The sequence below is a fragment of the Humulus lupulus genome, chromosome 4 (genome assembly GCF_963169125.1).
Source record: "Humulus lupulus chromosome 4, drHumLupu1.1, whole genome shotgun sequence".
NCBI lineage: Eukaryota > Viridiplantae > Streptophyta > Magnoliopsida > Rosales > Cannabaceae > Humulus > Humulus lupulus.
Window position 1 is genome coordinate 246,706,115 of NC_084796.1, and position 19,886 is coordinate 246,726,000.

A 19,886-nucleotide genomic window follows, 5' to 3' on the forward strand; every position below is an offset into this window, starting at 1 on the left:
ACATCGAGTAAAAAAATGTATAAACACTAAAAATTATGTATTCCTTTGCCAAGGAACCATTTCAAATAGTTCTGCGAAAAACCTTGGAGAAAGCCGAGTCTCGGTTTTCCTTGATCTTCAGAGACGCCGGTTGTGGCTTGGCCTTTGAAAGACGGCGGCAATGGAGAACCACTCTCCTAAGCACCCAGACCAACCATGGCGTGCCCTTGAGTTCTACAGCGGCATCGGAGGAATGGTAGATATATACTCACCCCATTCTGTTTTATAATTTTTATTCGGTTCTAGTTGTGATTCTCAGATCATTTGAACACTTTAGGGATGAATTGGTTTCTTTCCTTTTCTTTCTGCTTTGTTATTAGAGGTACTCACTGACTAGGGCGGGAGTGAATGCTGAAATTGTGGAAGCCTTCGACATTAATGACAAGGCAAACGATGTGTATGAATATAACTTTGGTCACCGTCCCCATCAGGTTTTTTCTTTATTCTTTGAGTTAACATAGTCTGCGGATAGTAATAATACATAGTTTTAGTTGGTTTCTTTCTGAAAATATGAAATTTCTGGTTTTAGGCAATTTACAGTCTGTTTGCCTTTTTGGAAAATTTTGCAGTGTATTGGTGACACAAGGGTATGGAGCCTTTTTTGTATTGCTTTTAACCCATTTTGTAATGGCTGTAAAGTTTAGACCTTATGTGTTGTTGATTTTAATATTTTTGGGTTCTGCCTCTTAGAAGACAACCAATTAACAAAGAAGATTGGGGCTAATATGAGGTGTTAGGTGTGAAGGGTGTGCTATAGTTTTTAAGTTTTCTTGTTTGGGATTTAAATTAGTTCTGGACATGGTATTTGTTTTTCCTAAGTGTAAAATGCTAGCAACACTCACTCTTTTAGTGGAGTGCACATATCAAGCAACTAAGATTGAAGTAAGAAATAGAGCGCTGTTAGTACTCTTCTTTATAATAATATTAATGACTACTAAAATTCAAATTCCTGAAATTATGAACAGGGTAATATTCAGAGCTTGACTGCTACTGATCTGGACAGTTATAGAGCTCATGCATGGCTTCTTTCTCCTCCTTGCCAGCCATACACTCGACAAGGTCACACATTTCTTCTTAAATCTTCAACTCCTTTTTCTGTTGCAAACAAATTATTCTGTATTTAATATGTGTTTCGTGTTTCTAGTGATGACTTTTGAGCTACTTCTTCGCAGGTCTCCAGAAACAATCCAATGATCCTCGTGCATTTTCATTTCTCAATATTCTTGAATTGATTCGAGACACTTCACATCCTCCAACCATGTTATTTGTAGAGAATGTTGTTGGGTTTGAGGTTGGTTCATAAATCATTTCTCATAATAAGATTTGTGGGCTCATCTTTTAATGCCAATTTTCGTTTTCTGATTCCAGACGTCTGATACACATGCGAGAATGATAGAGATATTGGTAAAGGCTGATTTTGTCACACAAGAGTTTATATTGACCCCTTTACAATTTGGTGTGCCTTATTCCAGGCCACGCTATTTTTGTCTGGTAGCTTCTTTTCTCAGAGGTTCCTAGTCATTTTGAAAATTTAAAATACAGCATTTGTCTAGTATATCATCTCAACTTGTATTAATTTCCTACATAGGCAAAGAGGAAACCGTTATCATTTCAAATCCCACATTTTGATAATCAACTTCTTCAATCTCCGAGCCCACTGTTTGGGCATGCTGATGAAGTAGCTTTGTGCGAACTTGATCAAACACAAGAGAGCATGGATAAGTTGATCCAATCTTGTAAGCCAATAGAAAGCTTCCTTGAGTTCAAGAATACTACCCAGCAACCTGTATCCAGTTCTTTGGAAAGTACTAATGCAAAGGATGATTTTGGAGCTCCAGAAACAGATGATAAAGGAGATGGCCATGATATTAGCTCCTTAGAACAGTATTTTGTCCCTTTAAATTTGATAGAGAGGTGGGGAAGTGCTATGGGTATCCTTTATTCTTCTCTATGATTGATAATACTTTGTAGTACTAATTTTCAATGAATACTTCTGTGTCAAGCCTCTTTATACATGCATACAGTATGTTGCGAAATTCTTAACCATGCTTAGATATTGTCTATCCTGATTCACAGCGCTGTTGTTGCTTTACAAAAAGTTATTACCGATATGTGAAGGGTACTGGCTCCCTTTTAGCAACTGTCCTGGTAAGATTTCATGGAATTATGTCTGAATTCAGCTGTTAAGACTATGCATTGATTATTGTAATAAAAGTAACGCAAACGTTTCAAGTTCTGTATTATACTTGAGAATTTTGTGTATTTAGAATTTCAATTTCTTTTATCTTATACCTGTTAGGTAGTTTTTTCTTCTTCTTATATTTGTTAGGTGCTTGCACAAAATATAATTCAATTTGCAATTATCTCCACTGTCACTATCTCTAGTAGGTGATGCACCATAGTGGTTTGATCTAACATATAATTAAATATTACCTTTGATTGTGGAAATGATAGTTGATGTAAAGTCTATTTCTAGTACTAAATTTCTGCAGTTCAGCGAGTCATTCTTTTACTTTACCTACTCATATACTTGTTGAATTCATGTTATAGTTTACATATGTCACTCATCTATATGATAATGGTTCTGCAGCCTGAGAAAAAGGGTAAATCATCTCCGTTGAAGGAACAAGGTCTAAGATATTTTACCCCTAGGGAGGTATGTTGATATCTATTACCTTTTCAGATTTATTTGTTTTTCCCTTGAATTCTTTTCGATAAAGTTTATGTTAAACCATTCTCTCTTTCTTTCCCGGACAAATTAGGTTGCTAATTTGCATTCTTTTCCTGAAGATTTCGACTTTCCACAACACATAAGCCTTAGACAACGGTTTGCCCTTTACAACTAACATTTGATTATAGTAATAGTATTTTCTTTAGTGTTACTCTATATAAAAAAAATATATGTTTCTTTTCTTTTTCCCAGTAAATTTAATAATTAATTATTCTGTGTTTCAGTTATGCATTGCTTGGGAACGGTTTAAGCATAGCAGTGGTTTCTCCTCTACTGCAATATTTATTTGCTGAATCGTCATGATTATTGGTTGCATGTTTGTGAGGGCATTTCATCAAGGCATACCTGTTATGTTTTTTGTATTTTATCTAGAAGAAAGACTCACAAGAAGCAGGGTAGCTCTTACTGGGCTTAAACTGAGTCTCAGCTTCTCTACCTCGGCACGACTCTACTCTCTATCGAAATCAAAGAACCAAACTTATACCCGAGGTCGATTTTGGATGGAGTCATTCAGGTTGCAAGGCATGGCCACATGACTCCCAAGTGGTAAATTGTGGAACAGAGACGTACTTGAGATGTTTTGTGGGAGACAAACTCAAACAATGAGCTCATGGGCAAAGTATTGGCATAACACACCCACATGACTCCATTTTCAGCCCTCTACCATCGAGACCACATGACTTTATATCAAATTCTAGCCCAATATGTCCTTGACAAAGGCAAGAAGAACCCATTGATGTCTCAATTCATATAAACTATTTAATCATGCATTGTCTTGAAAATCCAAATCATTGATGAATATACTCCATGCTCTTTTTAATTTTTTCTTCGTGTAAGAATTATAAACACTATTTTTAATTTTCTTAATTGGTTTGTAGGATTGATAGCCACTTAGGGTGTGAATGGTAGGGGATTCAAAAACAGTTTTATCATTTTCAAATTTTAAAAAATGAAAACTTGATTGGCACACTTGTTTTAGAAAATAAAAAAAACCATTTTTGAAAACTAAGTTAAAATCCTTCAGCAAAAGAGAAAACAACAAATTGTTGTTTTCTTTCTATTCTATAGATTTTAAATTTTAAAAACACCCAACCATTCAAGATCTCAAAAATTTATAATTTATTTTTAAATTCAATATTTTCAAATCATTTGATTTGAAAATAATTTTCTAAAATTATATTTTTGAATTAACTACCAATTAACCCCTTAATGTTTTCAGTATAATCTTACTATTTAAAAAAAAAAAAAAATCTTGCTAATTTTCTTTTATTTTTCTTATAGTCTTGATTTTTTTTCTTTTGTCATTTTTACAAGTCAATCTACTTTTTAAAATTTTTATCTATATAAATTTAGTAAAATAATTAATTATAAAATTATATAACAGAATATAATTTAATTCTAATTTAATTCTAATTTACAATATATTTGCTAAAAAAAATCATTGATCAAATAAAAATTACAACAAATAAATAAAAAAATATTTTCACTTCAATTATTATTATACCAAAAATAAAAATATATATATATTACATATTCAATTTTTAGATTTTCTACCAAAAAATTATTCAATTTTATAAAACTAAAAAATAGTTAACAGACAATACATTCAATCACATTTTCATAAACATACTTTCAGACACTAAATCTAGATTATTTATTCAGAATCATACTTTTTCAAAATACAATTTTTAAATCACTAATCAATCATGTCCTAAAAAAATATAACTTTAATATAAAAAAAATCAAAGTTAATGACAATGCAATATTGTTATGAATTTAATTAATGCACTATTATTAAATTTTAATTTATCAATATAATTAAATTTTACTTTCAGCTAAACCAATCACATATTCAGTTTCTGTTATATTTTCAAATTTAATCTCAATCACAGATTCAGTTTTTTAAAACTCAAAAACAGTTTACTGACATTAAACCAATCACATTTTCAGAAACATGTTTTCAGTCACTAAATTCATATTTTCATTTCAGAATCCCACTTTTCAAAAATACAGTTTTCTAATCGCGAACCAATCAGACCCTTAACTTCTCATGTATAATCTCAATTTTCTTCTTCGTTTACTTTGTTTTGATTAGTAATTATTGCATTCAGAGGTTAACATAGCTAAAGTGTCTTAAATATGAAAGTAAATGTGTTAATAGTCTCACTTAATATTAAGAGGAAATTACAGATGTTATGATTTTATATAAAATCTTTGCAAAAATATGACTTTTTTTATTAAGTTATGGGTTTAGCTTTTCCACGTTTTTGTTAGTTACTAGATTTTTCTCATATTTTTTAAAATTTTGCCATAAAATTTAAGAAAGTATAATATTTTTGCAAATCAGCATCCTAATTAAATTGATTGTGATGATCTACTTCAACAAGGACAAGTGTATATCAAACTTGTTTAATAAATATGTATTATCAAATGTAATCACTAGTCACTACACTTCATATGCTTTGTAATAACCCAAAATACATTTTTGATCCTAAACTTATAGTCTAATTTCATTATATAGGGAAAGCTCAAAATTATTAGATTGCATTCAAACAAAATAAGGATAACTTGCTTATGCATCTTTAACCTTTGCATTATGTTTGGTAGGGAGAAGTCAATCCTTCCATATTTGAATGATTAATAATATTTATATTAAACAATATAATATAGTAATTTTAATAATTAATACCAAACAAAGAGTTGATATCCTCTCCATCTATCCTGATCTTCCTCCTTTATACCAAACATAGCCTTAGTTCATTCTTTTTCAAAAAGATTTCTCAATCATGCTTAGTACATTTGAAAAGTTTTACTAAAAATAGGTATAAATCAAAGAAACATTAGAAGCGGGTATTCTTAAAAGTTTTTCCTCAAGTGGGCCTTTTTGAACGGGCCTGAAAGCCCATCTAGTAGACGCTTCTCACAACGCACCGTTTTGTTCATCGTCATTCCTCGTTGCAGAGAAGACAGTATCCAATTCGAACTCCCACTGTGAAAGAACTCGTCCTCAAGTTCTCAACTTGAGCGCATCGATCTGAATCACACCTTCTTCTCTCGGTTCCCAACGTTTCGTCATTCATCTCTCTCTACGCCGTTGTCGCCGCCGTTAGCTGGCCGTAACTGAACTCCGGCAATGGCAACGATCGAGTCGTCGTCGTCGTGATTTGACGGTGAAAATGAGAAGGAAGTGTAGGGTTTGGTGGCCGAAGGAGCTCTCCCTAAACGCAACATCGCCCTCTAAATACTTCTTGTTCGGCTGGTTCGTTTCTTCCTCTTCCAATTATCTCGACGTTGTAGTGGCCTTTGCCACCAGTGATGCTTCGCTTTCTGGTTTGGAACCTGGGCTCGAGGTATCAAATCCGTGGCTATGTGTTCTTTTTTCTTTTTATAACATTAATTGCAATTTACATGGTTCTTCTTTTCAGTATATGTTTTGATAAATTTGAGAGTTAATTTATTTCGTTCATGTGTTTTTTAATTTACTGAATACGTTTTATATTTTTTTTTCTTTCTTTCTGGTAAATGTAAGCATAATCACAATTAGTTGCATTTGAAGAAATGGAGAACAAAGTAAATGATTCATATTGTATTATTATTAACATTCAAATCATATTATATAACAGTAAGTAAAAATGCAACATTTTCATTGAAGAATTGAATTTTGGTCGAGCTTAAGGGCCTCTTGAAAAGAGAGAGAGGATAGTTTAGCTTCGGTTGGCGTATTAACTGTATGCTGTCTTTGTTGGCAAAATAACTGTATCTTTTTTGTTGGCTGTGAAATGCGTTTTTAGTTTCGTGCTCTATTTTGTGGCACTGATGACTAGAAACTATTTTCTATCAGGGAATTCTCCATGAAACAAACGAAAAAATGCCAATGTCATTACAGGATAAATCAGGGCTCACTTTATTAGGTCATTTTGCTGTTGGCATTGGCAACAATGGCGAATTGTCAAGAGTTGGAAGGGGAGAAGATGATGAGTCGAAGTCTGGTCGAGATATATATGGAAAGAACTTTGGACGATGGTCTTGCGAGTGTCATAAACTTGATGGGTTTGTAGAACAAGATAGACAGATTTCTAAGGGAAATAGTTGGATCCAGCTTGTTTCTTGTTCTCATGAAAAGTTTGGAAGAGACATTTTTAGCATTCCTAAATTGCATCACATTCATTGGAATGGTCAGATAGTATCGCATTGTGATGTTCACGTATGTAAGTCATGGATACTACTGATGAACTTTTTTTTTACAGTACTCCTTCATTTAAAGAATAATTTGTTGTTGTTGACTGGTTCCTAAGACAGTTCTTTTGTTTTGAACAAATCCAGTTTATATTTTATGAGACACCAGCATATGGATCTCACCATTTCTCATCACATTCTTGGAGTTCATATGAACAAGTGAAAGCTCCTCTCAGAAAGCCCAAATGGGTTGAAGCACTTCACCAGAAGCAGCCACTTTGTGACTTGGTAAACAACCTTTTAAATTATTATTTTTTTGGGTGCTTGAAGACCTGCATTTGTCTTTTAATGCTTCTTTATATTCTAAATACAGGACACTACCATTCTGGCTATTAATTGTGCCACAGCTGCTAGGGTCTTATTCAGGAGACATTTGGATGTGAAAAGATCTGTTTCTTGGTATTATTCTCTTCACATGTTTTTCTTCATGAATGTCACTTTTCCTGTCTCCTATTCATATCCTGTCAATCTGCAAGTGATGCAAACATATGTTGTCATTTTCAGGAATTTTGCCTTCTTGTGGCATCTATTTGCTGTGTCTGTGGCTTCAATGTCCTCTGTACTTTATATCAGTCTTCAGTCCCTTTACAGGCTCTTGAGTTACACATCAACCTCATGGATATACATTACATCAACCAAGGTATTCCACACGGCTGGGTTAAATATTAGAATTCGATGCTCTCAAATCTTGTACTGGCCAATCTTCCTTCAAGATAGGGGCATTAGGTAATAAATTCTATCATTTAAGGTGTATTTTGCTATATTGGGATCGGATGCCATTTTAATTGATTGGAAGTTTGATGAAATTTAAAAATTGCATCCATTATTAGATATCTGGTCTCTTCTTCATCTTTTTATGAAGCATAAGTATTGTTCTTAACACAAAACTCGTATGTTTATTGTTTTGTTGATGACTTTTTGTTTCCTGCTTTTCATCAAACAAGACTTTGTGGATATTTGCTATGGAAGGGCAGGAGGGGAAATAGTAGACTAAATGATAGGGAGTGCAGTTATTTTTGTTATATATAGACTAGGAAGCTTTTTAATGACTATATTTATTCTGCTGGGACTGTTTAATGTTTTAGTTTCTGTTTTTTCATGCTTTCACTTTAATTCATTTCATTTTTTTCATTTCACGCATTGACTAATTATTTCTTTTTTATTAATCAAGGTCTTTATCATGTGTGGAATATGCGGAGATAGCTGCTTTGCGGAGGCATTCTATGTGGTCAAGTTTAGCCGCTGATATTTTTCTTGGAAATTTGATTGGTTTTGTACTGCTGTTTCATGCTGAATCTGCCAGCTTCTGGGTTGTTAACGTTGCTGATGAAATTATGAACAAGTTATTGCGTTCAGGTTGTGTGTGGTTGATGGGGGTCCCTGCAGGTTTCAAGTTAAACACAGAACTTGCAGCAGTACTTGGCACGGTTTCACTTAATACAGTGCAGATTTGGTCAACTCTTTGGATCTTCATGGGTTTTGATGTCATCTTTATAATTAAAGGCCTTGCTATCTTGAGTATCATTTTTGGTGTGACTTTACCTGCTGCTTTGATCATAGATTTGATTGCTCTAGCAACGTTACATGTGTCAAGTATCCATTGCGTGATCTCACTTTTGTATTCAACTCAGATACAAGCAATAGCATCTTTGTGGCGCCTTTTCAGGTACTTTCTTGTGACTCCCTCTCTTTCTATAACCATATTTTTCTGAGGCACAATTAGGTAAGAGCTCTTGTTCTTATACTGTGGACTTTTTTCTCTATCTGATCGATTAGCTAGATTTGATAAGAAAGTTTAGCTTTTAGCATATAATTAGCCACTAGCATGGAACTTAATTCATAATTCGAAAGTGGACTGTTGATTATCAGGCTGTCAGAATAGTGATGGTGACCGGTTTTTGGAAACAATTTTGTTGCATAATGTTTTATGAAACAATAGTTTTGTTAAAAAATTGAACATTTATAGAGTAGTTAGAAAGAACACAAAGGATATGATATCTACAACACCTCCTCTCCTTCCTTTTTTCTGCTTAGTGAAGACGTGGAATATTGGGTTTTTTCTGGTTTACTCGTACTGTAAAACTGTAAACCACTGAGATGTCAATTTCATGGCCACAAAACCTCACTAAATTCCTTGAAACTATTGCATAATATGTAAATACATTCCCACCCACTTCAGTTACAGTGATTGTTTTATTTTTTCAATTTTTGTTTAAAATATCTTGTATCTGTTTGCCAGGGGTCAAAAATGGAATCCTCTTCGAAATAGATTAGACAGCTATGACTACACTGTGAAGCAGCACATTGTTGGATCGCTTCTGTTTACACCACTCCTGCTTTTACTGCCAACAACTTCTGTTTTCTATATCTTCTTTAGTATTTTGGACACAACCATAAGCCTCATATGTATGTTTATTAGAGTTGCTATGTCAGTTATTCATGCTACGCCATATGTCGAAGGTTTTCTTCGGTTGGTTCGGCCAAGAAGATTTCCCTCTGGCATATGGTTTGATGTAGTGTCATGTCAGTATGATACCTGTGATTCTTCAGAAGGGGTCAACTCTTCCTCTGAGAACTTGCAGATGAAAAAGGACATCACCAAGGAAAAAGCTTCTTCTATGATTTCATTTGTCCACAGCAACGTCATGACTCTAGGTGAGACTTCCTTTTCACCCTTCTGTTTTTCTGGGGTGAGTTTATTTCTTTCCCTTGTTTCTTTTCCCAAAAGATATTTTTCAATATATCTGCATGCAGTGGGTGAGGCTACGGGTGCCCAGGATCGAAACCAATCCTATTACTCCGAATCACTCCAATTCAATTGAATTTGAAAAGTTGAATGTCAATTGGATTGGATCGGTTGGCGGATGGCAGTGTGAAAATCTAATTAGGAACCAATCTAATCCAACCTTTATTAAAATATTTTTTATATATATTATATTAAATTTAAATATATTTAATTATGTTAGTTTTATTGGCTGTCATTTAGTAGATATTATTGTTGTTTTGATGCTACGTTAGCACTTTAGTTATTAGTTTGAGATTTATTAATTTTAAATTTTAATGGCTGTTTTGTAAACTTAATACTTCATGTTGAGGATTTAACGTGGTGATTTTAAGGTCTACAATGTATTCTTATTACTAAATATTGTTTAGTTTTTTTTAATGTTTTTTTATTTGTTAATCTCTTTAATATTAAAATTTAATAATTTAGTTTAAAAGACAAAAAACTTATTTAAAGTAACTGTTCAAATCCAATTACAATCAATAATCAAATTACAAGTAGATTGGATTGGATTTTGAGGCTAAATTGGATTGGATTGGTTAGATGTAAAAATGTTTGATCGTATCGAATGAGCATCCCTAGGTGAGGATCACACAAAGTACATGCCCTTGGTTGACACATTTTTAGTTAAAGAGCTCCAGACACAGACATTATTATATTATGTACACTATTTCCTATTACCTTCTATTCAATGACCTACTTAAACTTTTTTCTAGCTTCCAATCTCAGTTAAACCTAGGGATTTAAATTACGTTTCTGAATTGAGTTAAACCTAACTGACATTTCGAGTTGAAAGACACGAGTCATTTGACTCTTGTCTATGGGATCGACTTTCAGTTTATGCATCGGTTCTTTCTGCCAATAGGATGTCCCATGCATGCAAATTCTTTTAAGTTCTTAATACACTCTACTGTCTTTGAAGTGCATTTTTATCTTTCGAATAGTTAGTTTTTAATGAATTATCTCATCTTCCATCACATTAAAGCTACTTCTTCTAGCATATAATGGGACTTTTAACTTTCAGGACAAGTAGTCTTGCCTCACTACAAAAGTATTTTTTCGGGCATTTCTCGATCGTCTATTTCTGCTTCAGCTTATGGGGTCCTCACTGGGAAAAGGTAACTTGACATCTTCTGCTTAATTTTACTGTCTGCCTCTAGTTTCTTCCATAGCTGAGTAGAAAATTTTGTAATTGAACTTTCTTTTTCTATTTTTTATGCAGAATGGGGTCTACCTTGGTGGCTGATCTTCCTTCACCGATGCCATGGATGTTCATCCCTTACAAGCAGTATTGGTTCCTCTGCCGTGATTCGATTTTGGCAAAGCCGCAGACATGATCTAACAGAGAGTGTTTTCTTAAATTTACCCCATTCTTCTAGCTCACTGATGGATCTTCCCACTTTTTTGCTGTGATTCTTTATATTCAGTTTTGAAGTCTATTCTAGGTGTGAGGCCGTGTAGATTATATACAGTTCTTTTTCTCTAGAGTATTATAACAAAGAAAAACTGTTGAGGTTTTGTTATTTGTTATGTTTTTTTATTTCATCAGTTAAATTTGAGTGCAATTATTCTTGGCAAAATACAGAAATATGTGTGTGATTGAGTAAGAATGTCACCTCTAGGGAAGTTTTATTGGTGCACTTGTTAAAAAAAAAAAAACTAAGCAAAAATGTGAACCAAATAGAAATATAATTGGTTGAGTATAATTCTTATGAGTAGGAAAAGTATAAAAGAATGAATTAGAAATTGATTTGCTAATAGAGTGTTCATTGTCGGGTAGGATTATCATGCTAAAAAATAATCTACTTTTAATCATAAATTATGTTGAACAAAATAAAAAATGAAGAAAAAAAAGTTGGGCAGCAAACATTTTGACACCTTAATTAATTAAATATTTTTGTTTGTAAAAAAAAACAACTAAATTTTTACCTCTCCAATTATTTATTCCTTCAAATTTGCTCTTTGATTTTTTTTATATTGCTAATATACCTAAAACATATTAAAAATTAATTTATTTGTTTGTGTTACCTATAACTTTTAACACTAAAAAGAAACATCATTACTAATTGACATCCTAATGGTAATTCAATATAAGTCAATGAAATATGTGGAATTCATATTGAATTGTATTAGTCACAATATAAAATGCTGGATGTTTTAAGCTATCAAATTGTAATATTTTTATAATTTAGTATCTTCTTAGATAGTATTCTCATTCTATTTTTATCATCTTATTTTCGAAGAATCTAATCATAAATTTAATTCCTATTCTATGTGTATTATATTGTTTATATTTTTTTTTTTGCTAAGATATTGTTGTTACTATTATTATTCCTTCATTTCCATTACCATACCTAATTGTAGGACTAGCAATTCGTGTTCACAGGCCCGTGTTCGTATCATGTCGAAGTATATGTATTATAAGCAAGTGTTAAACCCAAACCCGACTTAATTATTAATCGTGTCGAAAACTAAAACCTAAACCCGATCTATTTATAAATTGGTTAATCTTTTATGACTTATTTGATTCGTTTTATAAAAGATCATGTTTAATTTGATACTTTTAGAGTGTGGTTTATAAGATCATGTTTAATAAACAAATTCAAATACGGTGCATAGTCATATTCATATATATATATATATATATATATATATACATTTAGCAATTATATATGTTATAATTGTACTTAATAGTGTAAAAGGAATTGTGTTTATCAGGTTTTACTTGATTTTGACTTGAAATTTAATTGTGTCTAATTGTGCTTAAACTAATTTAACTTGTACCTATTTATGTTAAACTCAAACCTGCTGATTTTCAATTGTTTTTTAGTCGTGTTATCATGTTATGTCCTATATTGTCGTGCCTACCTAATTGTTAATATCTCTAAATTAAGTGAAAGTAAGTAGTATATAAGTTCTTATATTTTATATTTGTTCTAGATTATTCATGTACTAATGCTAATGTGCTGCCAAAAACATAAGAGTAGCACTAATGGAGCGACAAAAATGTAGTGCATTGTTATATTTAGAGTAAATGGTGGCTAAAATACTCAATGTTTTTAAAATATTGCATTTTTATACTCAATCTTTTTTTGGCAGTAATATAATCAATATATTTAAAATGTTGCACTTTTATACCCAATTTTTTGTGTGGTAAATATACTCAATTTTTTTTTAAATGTTGCATTTTCATACCTATTTTTTTAATTATTTTGATAACTAATAAGAAAAATGAAGGAAAATATAAGATTTTAATTCTTTTATAAAATTTTAAATTATTTTATCTTTCATATTCTTTCTCAGAATAATTATTTTAAATTAAACATTAATAAATATTTTATTAAAACAAATAAAAATAATTAAAAACTTATATATTTTCATCAATTTAAAACTTATAGGAAAAATATAATTTTTAATTATTTTGATTAATTTTACTAATCTTATTTCTTTTATTATTTTGAAAGTGAAAATAATTTAAAATTTTAAAAATAACTAAAATCATATATTTTTTCTTAACTTTCTTATTATTTCTCAAAATAATTTTAAAAATTAGGTATAAAAGTGCAACATTTTAAAAATCTTAGGTATATTTACTACAAAAAAAAATTGAGTATAAAAGTGTAACATTTTGAAGACATTGAGTATATTTACCGCAAAAAAAAATTATGTATAAAAGTGTAACATTTTGAAAACATTGGGTATTTTAACCGTCATTTACTCTTATATTTAACACATTTTAACAAAAGTACATTTCAAATGGTGTTCTAAAAAGTGTGTCAAATTTAGCACATGCTAAAAATTGTATTAAATTTGACACAAGATATAGCATGAGCCAAATTTGGCCTAGCAATAAATGCCACTTTTTTTTATTATCATATTGCCACTAATTTACTAGTTAACAATTAATCACTAACCATATTACTTTTTTAATTACTTTTTTTACAATAAAAAATGAAAACAAATTAATTTTTGTATATTATTAATAAATATTAAATGAATTGTTTATTTTTTTAAATTTATATCTTGTGCATTAGAGTACAATTGCAAATATTGAGCCAAATATAACATTGACTCATTTTTTGTACTAATTTAACACAAAATTTACATCTTACATTGAAAATGATAAAATACTAACAATAATGCTAAATTTAGAATAAAAGGTGATTAAGGCCCTTTTATTTATGGTAATATCTCAAATAAAAGGTTTATAATATATATAAATTAACAAATTAGCTATTTAAATTGTTTAGATAATCAATAGAAAAATATTTTGAGAATAAATTATAAATTATAAAAATTATTCTAATTTAAAAAATAATATAATTCTCAAATTTCTTCGATAATATTTTTTATGTAAATACTTACAAAAATATATATGTTTTTTATTTTAAAGGCTTAAAAAACTTAATGTTATATTCTAGCTTAATATTCAATACTATGCACAAATATTATTTGTAATGATGTTTGAAAATAAAAATTATAACAATTAATAATATTTAATATATACATAATAACTTATATTAGAATCGACTTTTAAATAAATAAAATATTAATAACAATATAAAAATTAATTAGTCAATTCTATTAAGTATTTATCAAAAATAGAATTTTTATTTTTTGATGTCAATTTTACAAGAGATTTTTTTTCTCCTTTTGTTAAATTAAATTTGATCCAATTTTAACATTTGTGACATTTGGAGTGCCCTAACCTAGCAAAAGAATCTAAAATATGTTTCACCCAAATTAGGGTTTAACGATTTTAGGGCTGACGAGACGACCAGTGTAGGGGTTTAAGCTTCAACTACACTTTCCGCCATACTTTTTCCCTTCGAAGCTTTCCTTGTCTCTATTCAACGTTTCAGGACGAAGAAGAAAGGTGGGCTTATCTCCCTCATTTTCTTTTCTGGCGGAATATTTCTCTCTCTTCTTCGAAGTTTTTGAACTTTGAAGCAAGAAAGGGCTTATACCCTCAAATGTACACTAAGAGAGCCACAATTCTCAAGCTCAATTCTCTCACGGTGTTATCAAAGGTATGCTCTCCCCGAAACGCTTCAGATTCTCTTAAAAAAATTTATCTTTTGAGAAATTTTAGATCTGCAGCCGGATTAGTCGATTCCCAAGTCGATAATGGCTATCAAACGGAAGTTTCTTCTGAATATGGTCAAAACCCTCGTGGGTTTCAGAGCGAGAGACGTAACTTCACTGATTTTGAGGACAAAGTGAGGGGACAAGGCTCAGCTCCATATGGGTTTTATGGAAAAGGCCCTAAAAATGGTTTTGTGGAAAGTACAGTTTCCCATAATGGTAACTGTAGTGGAGATTTTGGAAAAAATGATAGTGATTTGACGCGAAACTCAAATGGGGCGTACCAGAATCATGGCGGGGCTTATAGGGAGAGCTCTAACTTTGGAAGTTTTAACAACCAGTCTGGGCAAAATGAGAACTTTAGTGGGTTTTATGCTCAAAATAATGGAGGAAATGGAAATATGCAGAATTTAAATACTTCTTATCAGGTGGGATCGAGTGAAATGAGGCAAAACCCAGGTGGGTTTAGTTCACAAGGAAATTTGGGATTTCAGGGGGCTCCAAATGGAAATTATTCGCAATCATTTTCGCAGTTTCAGCAAAGCCCGGATACTCAGTATGCGGGAAACTCTGGAATGCATCAGCAGATCCCTGTCTATGGACAGTATCAACATAATCATCAGCCAACCTCTAATTATTATCATAATACTATGGCGGGTCCTCAAGTACCAAGTTACCCTTTACCTGAAGGGGCATTGGTTGAAGCACCCCAAAGTAGCCCAAATGTTGTGAGTCTTCAGGACTTAGATGGTCTGTGTAAGGAGGGGAAAGCCAAGGAAGCTGTGGAGGTTTTAAAATTGTTGGAGAAACAACATATTCATGTGGATTTGCCTAGATATTTACTGTTAATGCAGGTCTGTGGAGAGGCTAAAGCCCTAGAAGAGGCCAAAGTTGTTCATGAAGATATTATAAGGTCACAACCTTCTCTTCAAGTAAGTGATTATAACAGAATCCTAGAGACATATTCAAGATGTGGCTCTATGGAAGATGCATTCTTGGTATTTAACAAGATGCCACAGCACAATTTGACATCGTGGGACATTATGATAACATGGCTTGCCAAGAATGGTTCTGGGTGGGACGCCATTGATATGTTCACTGAGTTTAAGCAGGCAGGGCGGAAACCCGATGGTCAAATGTTTATTGGGGTTTTCTACGCTTGCAGTGTTGCTGGAGATATTGATGAGGGAATGTTGCATTTTGAGTCAATGAGCAAAGATTTTGGCATTGTTCCAGCGATGGATCATTATGTCAGTATAGTTGATATGCTAGGAAGTGCAGGCCATCTGGATGAAGCTTTGGAGTTCATTGAGAAGATGCCATTGCAGCCTACTGTTGATATTTGGGAAGCCCTAATGAATTTGTGCAGAGTTCATGGGCACACAGAGCTTGGTGATCGTTGTGCTGAGCTTGTTGAGCAGCTAGAACCTTCACGCTTAGATAAGGAGTCAAAAGCTGGCCTTATTCCAGTGAAATCTTCTGATTTTGTAAAAGAGAAAGAGAAGAAGAAAGATCCAAGTCTTTTAGAAGTAAGAAGTCGAGTCCATGAATATAGAGCAGGTGATACCTCTCATCCTGAGAATGATAAGATTTATGCCAAGCTTAGGGGTTTGAGAGAACAAATGAAAGAAGCTGGTTATATACCGGAGACTAGATTTGTGCTACATGACATAGATCAGGAAAGCAAGGAAGATGCTCTTCTTGCTCACAGTGAGAGACTGGCTGTTGCCTATGGCCTCCTCAGCAGCTCAGCACGTTCACCTATTAGGGTGATCAAGAATCTTCGGGTTTGTGGTGATTGTCATAACGCACTGAAGATCATTTCTAAGATAGTCGGCAGAGAACTCATCATGCGTGATGCTAAGAGGTTCCATCACTTCAAAGATGGATTGTGCTCTTGCCGGGATTATTGGTGAACAAAAATTGAGGTGCTATACTTATCTTAGTAATATTTCCTGTAATTATCTCGACCCTTTTTAGGGAACAAAAAAAATGTTTAACAATATTTTTTTTTGCTAAAAAAAGACTAAAATATATTGTTCCTATGTAGACTTAATGTTTGAACGTGACTACAAAATATGGCTTTGCTTTCCTTAGTTTGTCCGAATTAAATTAGTGCATAAAGCTCATAATTTGAACTTTAAAGAGAGTAATTAATGCACACAAATGCTTGAAAATATTGCTCTTTAGTGCAAAGCCTACAGAAAAGACCACATAAAATCAAGAAAGCGTGTGCGTTTTTTATGGAGAGTTAGATTGTTTGGGCAGTTAGTTACTAAATCATCACCCTGATATAAATTTTGACTGAGTTGTAATTTCTGTACTGATGTAAGTAAAATATTCTCTTGTTTAGTATAACGTTTATGACATAAACCAAAAACTTCAACTGTGGCTTTTGAGCTTTAATGTCTACCATCCAAAGCTATGTATGCTAGGATACATCTGATTTTCTTTCCCCCTAAACTTGGGCATGATGTTTTATGGGAACTTCTGCCTCTATAGGCTTTTCTTGTGCCATTTTATTGCGTAATGTATTGTTGTTTGTGTTTACATGTTGTACTGATGTATTGTTATGGATCTGTGTACCTTCAGGACAAACTGTTTTGGTATGTGTTAATCATCTATTGCCTGCTTCGATTAGTGGAATCCTAACTGAGAAAATGTGAGTAGCTGTTGTCTGCTTTGCTATCATTTTAGTGCTAAGATTGTTCATTTACTGGATCAGAAGATTCTGACTTTTTTCTCTTCTTCAGATTAGGATCTACTATGGCGATCGATGGTCCTTCACAGATCGCCATCGTTGCCATTAAGTCAAGGCATATGCAGGACGTGATTTTTGTAATTTTTTCCCTTCATTTCAGTTATGGTATAACTGAAAAGATCTCTTCGGATAACCATTCTTGCAGCCATTGAAGCTTATCCTCCATATTCTTATTCATACAAAATTTTGGTTTGTTGCGAATTGGATGTAGATATTATACCATAACAGGGCATGTAGCAATGAAAAACCTGCTTGTATTTTTGACCTGCCTGACTTAATAAATATATTTCATTTCATTAATGCTCTCTATATTCAGAATTTCTGGACATAATTGCCCCTGTTTTGTCACACTGAAGAATTTGGTTATTGATATTGCAGCAGAGTTCTCTTTGGTACTGGAGAAACATTTAGGTGTTTTTGCCTATTGAATTGAAGTCGATTGATAACAGTTGTGGTAAAAAAATGGGAATTCAAACTTACTATTTCTGAAGGCTAATGTTCAAACCACAACTTTACAATGAGAAACTCAATTACATGAACATTATGATTATTCCTTTTTTTTTCACCTAAAAATTTACTGCTTCAAAGTAAATTTTCATTAATTAATTATAATAAACGTGTGAGGCTAAAGATTAAAATAATTTAAAAATATAGTGATGGAAATGTGACATTGATATTGAAAGAGAGTCCAGAAAAATAGTGACTGTTTATTCATGAATGCCTAATGTTTTGGGGGATTAAAAATTCAGTGTTGGTGTTTTTATATGTTGTTTTTGGTTAAAATGATTATAATTGAATGAATATTCTAAAAAATTTCACAACCAAAAGAGAAGGATGTCAATAGTTGCACTTGGTTCATGTGAATTAACATACGTAGTGCCTTAAGATGATGTATTAATACTGAATTAGAGTCAATTAATCACACTTTTACATCTTACCTTTAAACACAAAACCTAATTATTTATAATGGACCCAACACAACTTTATCTGGAACTATTCTAATTAAATTATATTTTTAGTAATGAGTCATCACTTTTAGTGACACCTAGCACTCTTCCACTAGGTGACGCAGCCACTTGTTCCATATTGGTGCTTAGTTGCTAAGATGGAACTAGAGTCCCACATCGACTGTCAACAAGAAATAGCTAACCTTTATATAGTCCAACGTTAGGGTGTTAGTTCACGACCTTACTTGAACAGGATCTGTTCTATAGGCTCGTACCTCTGTTTCCTTGAGTTCTAAGGAGACAGGAAACCAAACCTGGTGGATGAATCATGACCGTGCGATCAGAGCGTGATTAACGGCTAGATCTTCTTCGGATGATCACGGCTGTAGATGATCGTTCTCAGCTAGTCCTCTAGCTGGGGTGGTCCCACGGTTGTCTGACAGGCTTATCTTTTATTTTTTCATGTTTTATCTGTGGTTATGTATCAGTATAATTTTCATCATATTTTCAAAGGTTCGTCTACTCAGTAGTATTTGTTTAATCTTATGGTCTCTTCGGCTAATGTTTGAGAAAGAACAGAGCAAGCTCCTTTTTGTTTCTCTCTCTCTCTTTATTTGGCATAACATAGTATATAATAAATGGAAGAAAAAAGAGTCTCATGGAATAATTCCATTAAAATAGTGTCATCACAAAAGAAAGTTTAAGGCCCAACAGAGTCTGAGGAGGTTGGTGATGTTTCTTCATTCAATCCCATCTTCAATATGTCCACTGTAACTTCGTCCAAATCAGCTTCACCCTCTTTATATATACAACAAAATGTTTTAGTATAATAATTACATTAGTTATATAAGTATATGTAAACACTAAACTTAGGTGAGAAAAACAACATACAGAGAAACTAATTTAATTTCCAACCGAGATTTTTGGACATTACTTCCCAACTCAGCAGCTAACACATCTTCAAATTCCTACATCACAGAACATTGAACATCAAAACCAAAAAGAGAATAATTTGCCTTAAATTTGTCCATTGAATGATCAGAAGTTGAAGGTTGAACATGGGGAGACTTTGACTTGTATTCTTCAAACAAAGAGTGTACTTTTGTTCTTAACATGGAAAATCTCAGGGGAATCTTCTCCATAAATCTTCTTGTAGCAAAACTCAACAAAAGCCAATTTGTATCGAGGGTCGAAAATAACTGCTATAGCCAGAGTTGTAGAAACCTCAGACCAATACTTTTCAAACTTTGTCCACATTTTATCTGCTGTAGCTTTTAAGTGCTCATCATTCCCTTCTTTGTGCTG

General features: G+C 32.5%; 3 protein-coding genes and 1 non-coding gene across 8 annotated transcripts; all 4 read left to right on the top strand.

The window, feature by feature from the left end:
- The first annotated feature begins 36 nt into the window (after positions 1–36).
- On the top strand, positions 37–3,664 carry LOC133831578 (tRNA (cytosine(38)-C(5))-methyltransferase 2). The gene is made up of 10 exons (XM_062261942.1): positions 37–235; positions 360–470; positions 1,005–1,098; positions 1,212–1,330; positions 1,408–1,530; positions 1,628–1,970; positions 2,093–2,187; positions 2,630–2,695; positions 2,802–2,866; positions 2,995–3,664. The coding sequence occupies exons 1-10, from the start codon at positions 161–163 to the stop codon at positions 3,071–3,073; spliced, it is 1,170 nt and encodes a 389-aa protein (XP_062117926.1). The 5' UTR covers positions 37–160; the 3' UTR covers positions 3,074–3,664.
- A 2,076-nt stretch (positions 3,665–5,740) lies between these two features.
- Positions 5,741–11,306, top strand: LOC133831579 (N-acetylglucosaminyl-phosphatidylinositol biosynthetic protein gpi1). 3 transcript variants are annotated; one of them, XM_062261943.1, is made up of 9 exons: positions 5,741–6,120; positions 6,612–6,974; positions 7,094–7,234; positions 7,320–7,405; positions 7,511–7,732; positions 8,178–8,672; positions 9,246–9,661; positions 10,813–10,906; positions 11,011–11,306. In XM_062261943.1, the coding sequence occupies exons 1-9, from the start codon at positions 5,947–5,949 to the stop codon at positions 11,123–11,125; spliced, it is 2,106 nt and encodes a 701-aa protein (XP_062117927.1). In that variant the 5' UTR covers positions 5,741–5,946; the 3' UTR covers positions 11,126–11,306. The 3 variants fall into 3 exon arrangements, with proteins under 3 accessions (XP_062117927.1, XP_062117929.1, XP_062117930.1); XM_062261945.1 differs by having other exon boundaries at positions 6,657–6,974; XM_062261946.1 differs by having other exon boundaries at positions 6,055–6,120; positions 6,562–6,974.
- Positions 11,307–14,491: 3,185 nt separating this feature from the next.
- On the top strand, positions 14,492–17,934 carry LOC133831580 (pentatricopeptide repeat-containing protein At4g32450, mitochondrial). Of its 3 annotated transcripts, none has more exons than XR_009892533.1 (3): positions 14,492–16,801; positions 17,466–17,535; positions 17,627–17,934. XR_009892533.1 is itself a non-coding variant. In XM_062261947.1 (2 exons), the coding sequence occupies exon 1, from the start codon at positions 14,762–14,764 to the stop codon at positions 16,787–16,789; it is 2,028 nt and encodes a 675-aa protein (XP_062117931.1). In that variant the 5' UTR covers positions 14,492–14,761; the 3' UTR covers positions 16,790–16,801; positions 17,627–17,934. The 3 variants fall into 3 exon arrangements, 1 of the variants encoding a protein (XP_062117931.1); XR_009892534.1 differs by having other exon boundaries at positions 17,632–17,934; XM_062261947.1 differs by lacking the exon at positions 17,466–17,535.
- An 882-nt stretch (positions 17,935–18,816) lies between these two features.
- LOC133833331 (small nucleolar RNA U3) lies at positions 18,817–19,027 on the top strand. Its single transcript, XR_009892715.1, has one exon. It is a non-coding gene; the product is annotated as a small nucleolar RNA U3 (small nucleolar RNA).
- Positions 19,028–19,886: the final 859 nt, after the last annotated feature.